Below are 8,937 nucleotides of genomic sequence, written 5' to 3' on the forward strand. Positions count from 1 at the left end.
AACACGTTTGGTAAAGCGTAGGGTGGTAAACGAGACCCATATATATATACATATTGGTCAGGATCAAGGGACATATGAAAAACTGTATGTAAAAACAATGTAACATTAATAAATTTTCAAAATATAGGTTAGAAGTTTCGGATTGAGCTGATTTTTTGTGAGGATGATCTCTATGATGAGAAGATCATCCGAAAAAAAAAAAAAAATCAGTCCAATCTAAAATTTCTAACCCCATTAAAAATGATTTAGAATGTGGACCGTCGATTTTTTGTCAATAATTTGGAAATCACTTTTGATAGATTTAGAAGTTTCAGATTGAGCTGATTTTTTGTGAGGATGATCTTCTCATCATAGGGACTATCAGCTCAATCCAAAACCTCTAACCCATATTTTGAAAAACCATTGTTTTCATATATATATGACAAAACACGTTGTAGCTTTATGAGTAGCTTTATGTGTCTACGGATCCTAATCCCTTATATATATATATATATATATATTACGTTCAATGACTAACTTTTTGGCAAAACATTTTTCAAAACATGAGTTAGAAGTATTGGCATGGGCTGATTTTTGGTGAGGATTATCTCTACAGTGAGGAGATCATCCTCACCAAAAATCAGTCCATTCCAAAACTTCTAACCCATGTTTACAAGTTCAAAAATTGTGGACCGTCCATTTTTTGTAAATTATTTTTGATGGGGTTAGAAGTTTTGGAATGGGCTGATTTTTTGTGATGATGATCTCCTCACCAAAAATCAGCCCATTCCAAAATTTCTAATTCATGTTTTGAAAAATGTTTTGCCAAAGAGTTAACCATTGAACGTGACCCTATATATAAAGCTCCTCTCCACCTATGACTCCTATACTCTCCACTGGCAAAGCGTATTCTAACCTTCTCCTTTATGTCATAAAAGAATTTTTTTTCAAAATATTCCACAAGCGTCTCTTCAAAAAAACAAAATCTACATCTAATTTGCAATAATAGGAAAAGTATGAATAAAAAACCCACAAGTCCTTTGGTTATTCCTTTGAATGCCCAGTTATTAGGCCCACATAAATATGATATTGGGAAAGAAGAGAGAAGACAAAAGAGGGACAATGGTCTTTAAGATACATTGTTTATAGAGTATATATCTTGAGACAAAGGAATGAGATCTATCGTTGTATTTTATTAAATAGACTGGAATTTGTTTGTGGCTACAACATGAGCATCCTCTTTGGGGTGAAAGGGATATTATTAAAAAATGAGAAGAAAGATAATAAAAGTTAGAGGGATATTATTAAAAAAGAAGATGAGGAAGAGATGAAAAACAATAAAGTTGAAGGGAGGTAAAGAGTAAAAGCAATAAAATGGGATTGTGTGAACTCCACTTATTTGTCTCAATATGCATATTTTATAAGAAAATTATAAGAAAGCTAATTGTAATTTCTTGTATGAAATTCCTTTTAAAAGCTGGATTATTCTCTCCTTTTTGATCTCGATAAATGAGTCCAAGAAGCTCCATAAAATCCTTCCCTTTAAAGGTACCAAACCGGTGACAACCAACTTTGAAACAAAAATAGGACTGAGAATTGAAAGCTCCTTTAGTGGAATCCAAGCCACAAATGTATTGTTTGAACACTAGTCTAGGTATTCCTCATCAATCCTAATTGCTTCCCTGCCAAATTTGGGGAATTCCATAGTGTCAATGGGTCTCTTGTGGTTCATATATCAACTTATGTAGAACCAGAATCTATACGAAGGTTCTGGTCCGGGATGGATAACAATTCCTATTTTTATTTAAAAATTAAGAAAAAAAAAAGTCAAATTAAGGGACAGGCAATTCGCGACATAATACAGTTCTAGCTCTACTGATTTAGCTTCTAGTTTGGTTCAGATACCAATTCATCCCAAACTACAAACTAAGAAAATAATACATTGTACACAAGAACGGCTTTAAAAGCCAACAATCTAGTTATAAAAACACCATTTACCTTATAAAACTACGTCGAATGATCTTTGGAATTGGTCATGAGTCATGACTCTGCAGTTGATGGCCACTTCTCTATGGTACCAATTGTTGCTTAATTATAAACCAGCGATTCGACTTTGATCAGACTTTGAACATTGTGGATTGGTACCAAGTTTGAGTTCTAGGCAAGTGGACCTGTTTTTTCATAAAAATTATAGTGAACTGAGAACTTGTCTGCAGTGGTGATGCTGCACGGATCAGCATCAATGAGCATCTTCACCACCTCTCTCATATTAGGACGCAGAGACGGAAGCTTAGTAGTGCAGAGAATGGAAATCTTCAAGACCTTGATCATGTCATCTTCAGAAGATCCTGACACCCTCTGGTCGAGAACTTCAATAATATCTTCCCGGCAATTGAGATGAGATGAAACCCAGTAAATGATATCTTTTCCTTCACCATACTTGGGTTCAATTGGACTTCTACCAGTTACTAATTCCAGTAGGACAACACCGAAACTATATATGTCGCTCTTTTCAGTCACTTTAGGAGAATATGCGAGTTCTGAAAAGAAAATCAAAAGAGAAAATATGCAAACACAAACATATATGAGCAAGGGTGGAGCTCCCAAAAGAAAATTTCCTAAGGGTATTTTTGTAATTTTACCAGTATTATACAAAACCCTAGTAAGGTTTTCTTGGGGGTATATATATATATACAAGTTTTCTCTTCATAGTGGAATCAGTGTGATTTGTGGACATAACCCAATCTTGAGGGAACCACATAAAATCTATATGTTTCTGTGTGTGATTGTATCTTGTTTTGTTTTTTTTTTTTTTGTTCTCCATTGTTCCAGTTTTCTTAACACTTTATATAACAGTAGATGCGGCTTTGGACAGAATTGAATGGTGGAACAAGATTCATTCAGTCAAACCCCAAATCTTTGAGATAATGCTTTAATGATGATGATGGTATTGGAGTCGGTAACATAAATCATATTTTGGCATCCAAACTTATCTAGATCTATATCTTCTGTCAAGTCAATGTTCAAGTTACTCATGGCATGGATCAGATTAGTGGGCAAATGCTATAACCATATATGAAAGTGAACCACGAGAGATAAACAGAGTCAGTTAAGAATTTAAAGAATTATTTCTGAATGTGGATAAGATGATTCAGATCACATAAAAAAGAAATAATTAATTGGAAAATGCGTTTATTAACCATATTGATCACAAACCTTGAAAACCAAAAATACCCAGTAGTGCATCATGATTAAAAATTCTTGATTCTTTTCACTTCAACATTTGAGTTGAACTTTGAGATTTGATTCCCAGTTGGAATCTGGTTGTCCAATTAAGCATTGCTTTCTTGCCAAAATAAAGAGGAAAATAATTTAACTTGTATATCATAATGCAGGCACACATATGTATTGAGTATTAGAGTGCCACAGAGTTGGCTACATTTTAACTGTTCAGTAGTTCTGAATCTTTTATATCTGAGGATCTACTGCACCATAGTTTACGCTTGATCCAAGCACAAAAGAAACCAAAAATGGCTAAAATATGGTAATTCTATGTGCTCCTTATGACACAAAATGGAGAAACAATGTAGAATTTATGAGACTTATAGCTCTTCCTAAACTATTAATCATAAACTTTGGGCTAATGACCATTTTGAGCAATTATCAATTCGACCTCTATCAATCAAAAACGAAAACAGACCCAGTTTATCAATTTGAAGAAAACTATCTAAACAGAAACAAAAAAGATTTCTCAGGTAGAGCATAATTTTGAAACTCACCAGGAGCAATATAACCATGAGTGCCAGCAAAACAGCTTGAATCGAACCCCTTAGAAGACTCTTGTGCAATCCTTGCAATTCCAAAATCAGCAATTTTCGGTTCATAATTCTCATCAAGTAAAATATTGGTTGATTTTATATCTCTATGAATAACAGCCGGTGAACAATCGTGGTGAAGATATGCAATTCCTTTTGCTGCTCCCACTGCAATTTTATACCTTTGAATCCAATCCAATTCCGGTCTACCACCATCGATTTCGCGACGAAGAGCTTGAAAGAGGTTTCCTTTCGCCATGTACTCGAGAACCAAGAAATTCGAACCTCTTCTCATCAACCATGCATAAAGTTTCAGAATATTTCGATGTCTGATCTTCCCAAGAATCTCCATTTCTACTATCAAAACCTTCATTTCTTTTCCTTTCCATAGTTGCTTTACAGCCACCTTTTCCCCGTTTTTCTTCAAATCCAATCGATAAACTTTTCCTGTACTTCCATTTCCAATCAGATTCTCTTCTTCCAAATTGCATATTTCATCTGCATCGAATTCGATTTCGTGAAAAGACTCGAGTTTCCAACATGGATCATTTTCATGTGACTGTTCCGGATCATCTCCAATATAAGACTCATAAAGTTTGAAACTCTTGTATGTCACAATCAATAAGATGGCTAAAACAATAATTGACATTGAAGATATCATGCAGACCAAAACCAGTTTATTCTCAAAAATTCCTTTGTGGCTATGATTTCCATTGCAAACAGTTATTCCAGAATTTATCTGTTTCCGTAGTTTAGGATCAATACAAAGCCCTGAATTTCCGGAAAACGCTTGGTCTCCACCCATTATTGCTATGCCCGAAGGAATCCTTCCCATTAACTGGTTGTAAGAAAAATCAATGGAACTCAGCTTCAATTTCTGTAAATTGTTTGGAATAAAACCGGAAAGGCTGTTTCGTGATAGATTCAGAGAGTTCAAAGTGTTCAACTTTGAAAATGTTTCAGGGATATCACCACTAAGAAAATTTGCAGCAAGATTCAAGGACACCAATCTAGTACAATCACCGAGTTCTAATGGTATCGACCCTTTTAATGAGTTCTTGTCCAAATTCAAACAGGATAAGTGATTCAGATTTCGAATTTGAGAAGGTATTTTACCAGAAAAGGTATTGTTACTTGCAAGAAATCTTTCTAATTGTGTAAGCATGCCAAGTTCTGAAGGAAGTTCTCCTGTAAACTTATTGTTCTGTAAAATCAACTGATTCAAGCGAGTAGAGATCCCAATATCTGAAGATATTCCTCCACTAAAGCCATTATCCCCAAAATCGATGATTTTCACATAAGGTAGTCCCCATATTCCATTCGAAATCTTCCCAAATAAGTGATTTTTATTGATCCTGAACCTCTCCAAAGACTTACACTCAGCATAAGATTCCGGGAGTTCTCCAGAGAAGCCATTATCCAAAGCAAGTAAAAACTGTAATTTTCTGCTCTCACATAAGAAACTAGGGAACCCACCTGAGAACCCATTCTCGGATATATCCACACTGTTCATTGGCGAAAAACGACCAAAATTTCGTGGAAAATCTCCGGAAAAATTGTTTCGGTAAATAGAAAAAGCCTCAAGATATTGCAAATCCCCAAACCCTTCAGGGAGTTCTCCTGAGAAGTGGTTATGATGTAATTGGAAAACCACCAAATTCTTCAGCTTAGCGATCTCCATAGGTAATTCCCCCGACATTTGGTTCATTGAAATGTCAAATTCACGCAGATGGATGAGATTGGCAATCTCTGGCGGGATTCCTCCACAAAAATTGTTAGAAAACAGCTCAATCTTGAAGAGATTACGTAAATCTGAAATTTCTTTCGGGAATTTTCCGGAGAGATTGTTCGTGGAAAAATCTAATGTTTGCAGCAATTTCAGTTCGAAAATAGATTTTGGGATTTCACCTCTAAGATTAGAATTGGCCAAGTAAATCCAAGTTAAGTTCTTCAAATTCCCAAGACTTTCAGGAATTCCTCCCTCATCAAAGTTATTATCGCCGAGACCTAATGAAATCAAACCTGTTAAATTTCCAACCCAATCCGGGAATCGACCAGAAAAGTGGTTTGTGGACAAATCGAGAACTTTCAAGTTTGTCAAAGCTGAAAAATCGGGTAGGCTGCCTGTAAAATCGTTCTCCGTGAGATTGAGAATTTGAAGGTTACTGCAGTCAATCAACTGGGAAGGAAGATTGCCCGAAATTGAATTCGACCCTAGAACAAGAGAAGTTAAGCTCTTTAGAACGGAGACGGAGGACGATATACCACCCAAAAGGGATTTGTTTTCAAGGGAGATTCCAGTGACTTGACGAGAAATGGGATCACAAGAGATTCCGGAAAAATCACAGGGAGAATCTAGAGAATCTGCTTTCCAGGTTTCCATGGAATTTAAAGGGTCCTTCAACTGTTTTTTGAATTGGAGGAGGGCTTGGGTTTCGACCGTTAGTGCTGTTGTTGGCGGGAAAAGGAAAAGTAGAAGTAAAAAAAGAGAAAGAGGGCTTTTAGACATTATGAAAGATGATGAGGTGAAAATGGTCATTTTACAACATTGAAGAAGACCTGCGCAATCATTCAAAAAGAAACGATAAATAAGTAACCATTTTCACTTTTCGTATCGAGTTGTCCAAATCTTCACATCATAAATAAGTAATTATTAAATAATAATAATTTTTTATTAGTAAAAAATATAGTTTTATTTAATATTTTATATCTATTAAGAATTAATTAAGATTGAAAGGTGATCAGATGAGCTTCTGCAAATTGATGGAAGAAGATCTCTTTAATAAACTTTTGTTCAAATCTTTCTCTCCTACTTTAGTTTTCTGCGAATCAAACCTAAATTTCACTAAAATTTAATAATTATATCCAGATTCCAGAATGAAATATTATTTTTTGAATTTTGTTTTACCAATCCGAACTCCGAAGAAGTAGAAAGAAGACTCAGAAACCAATGATTAAAGAAACGGCCACACTGTTAAAGATCTAAGAATCATAATCTCCTAGATTTGATAATTTGAAAACTTAACTCTCTTCATACAACTATCAAATTGAAAGATTTCTTACCTCTCAGAAACTCTGTAATTCGATCTAATAAGATTCGATTCAGCAAATCCGAGCTTTTAAAAGATCAAATCTAACGATCTGAGATTCTTCTTTAAAGTACTCTTGAAGAATTTTATCAAAGATGAATGTTTGAAGTCGATCAATCACTTCTTGTCTTCTTGAAGAACTCAAATCTCCTACATATCTATAATTTTGCAGAGCTCTCTTGTTCTTCAATCCAAAATCAGTTACGAAATGCAACAAAGAAGATTCATGGAGTCTTTCTCTCTCTCTCTCTCTAAGTTTGGAGAGCAGAAACTGAGGATAGAACAGAGAGAATAGCCATGAAGTAATAGGATGGACCTCGAAAACTTCATTAAAAAGCAAATAAGATCGATAAAGCAATCTATAAACAACAGCACTACTAGTCACGAGTGCCGACACGAGCTTATCGGTTGCTTTATGTTGTGTGTAACGAAACTGTTTACATTAATTAAAAAGTAATTAATCTGGACCGTTTGTTTTGTGGATCTAAAAACGTCTCAAATATCCACGTGGCATATTTGACCCCTCGTGGGACCACCCCTATTGGTAGACTGCACAACCAAACAGAGAGGACATGATCGGAAAAAAAAAAAAAGCTTGACACTTGGCGTTCTTTTGGGTGTTTGTATCAAACATTTGATATAGACTTTGTAACAAAGTCTCGGACTCTAGTGGACAAAAAAATTAAAAATAAAAAATAAAATCTGTAAAACGTGATATTTTATGGTACTACATTGTGCGGTTGTGCCTGAAGAGTTGATGGGCCATAAATTCGTTTGGTGGGCCCCTTGTGGTTTCATGCTGAATCCATACCTACTTAGTTAAATCTTTAACTTCAAAGTAAGATATATTTTTGTAGAATTATAAAATAATAAAATTTTAGAAAAAAGAAATTAGGATTTTCTATTATAGGTTAAGACAAGGTAAAAAACAAGATGGTTGGTTTTGAAAAAAGAAAAAGAAAATAAGAATTTTAGAAAAATAAAAATTGATGGAATTTTTTATAGAAAGATCTAGGATTTTCATAGGAGAGTTAATGGAATGTTGAAAATGAAGAATTGAAGAAAAGTTGAGTAGATTGAAAAACATATACCTTAGAAGTTAAAGAGTTTAAATATCATTTTGAGAAGAAAAAAAAACCCTCTTTAAGGGTAGTTTTGTAATTAATAAGGGTAATTCTGTAAATTGGGGTGCTCTTTAAAACACGTAGGTTCATGTGATTGGTGGTGGATCCTAGATTATATGAGCACGATGATGAAGAAATTTTTTTCACAAGGACAGGAGGAGAATCGGGATCAATAGGGACAATGTCTATGTGGCACATCTCAGTTGGAGTTTAAAACACCTCAGCCTCTTAATTAAGTCCTTTTCTACATGACACACAATCCAATGTATTTAATCTCTAGTAAAAATGTGCCATGTAACATATATGTTGCTATAGGAACGGGACACCATTTTGGATCACGACTCTTTGGATAATTGGATCTTTTTTCCTTTAATCTATTTAGAAAGTCTTTAAGGGAGGCATGTCAAGGGGTGTCAATCATGGTTTTTAAACTCGTCCGAGACCGAGACGTATCGCCCGATTTAACTCGGTATCAGAGCTGAACGAGACCAACTCACAAAGTGATTTTTTTGACCGAGTTTTACAACTCATGTACAAATTTTCGAGTTATCTCGTGAGACGTCTAAAACGTATCGGAAAACTCGTCCGAGATGACTCGGTATCAAAGCTGAACGAGACGAGACGCGATACCGAGTTTAAAAACCATGGTGTCAATGGGTACCCATTTAATTGAAACTGAACTGACATTGAAATCAAAAACCCGGGTTTCGAATCCCTTTTTATTGTAACCGATTAGAGTCGGATCTAAAATAGAACCAAACCAAGAGGAATTGTAACCGTTAGGTTCTATCTAATGTACCGAAACTGATTTATTTTGTAATGTCCTTCCATACTATATATATAAATGATTTAAGTATTTTTTTTTATTTCAAAATAAATGCACATTATATAAAATTCTTCAATTTTTCATATAAATTATCAATTGGATCT

General features: G+C 34.7%; 1 protein-coding gene across 1 annotated transcript; it reads right to left on the reverse strand.

The window, feature by feature from the left end:
• Positions 1-1,762: 1,762 nt before the first annotated feature.
• On the reverse strand, positions 1,763-7,253 carry LOC147406507 (uncharacterized). Its single transcript, XM_086434587.1, has 3 exons — positions 6,858-7,253; positions 3,759-6,353; positions 1,763-2,519 (listed from the first exon to the last, which is right to left on the reverse strand). The coding sequence occupies exons 2-3, from the start codon at positions 6,331-6,333 to the stop codon at positions 2,137-2,139; spliced, it is 2,958 nt and encodes a 985-aa protein (XP_086290713.1). The 5' UTR covers positions 6,334-6,353; positions 6,858-7,253; the 3' UTR covers positions 1,763-2,136.
• Between the last annotated feature and the right edge of the window lie 1,684 nt (positions 7,254-8,937).

Source organism: Akebia trifoliata, chromosome 3, assembly GCF_017979445.1.
Source record: "Akebia trifoliata isolate Shusen 1 chromosome 3, ASM1797944v1, whole genome shotgun sequence".
Taxonomy (NCBI): Eukaryota; Viridiplantae; Streptophyta; class Magnoliopsida; order Ranunculales; family Lardizabalaceae; genus Akebia; species Akebia trifoliata.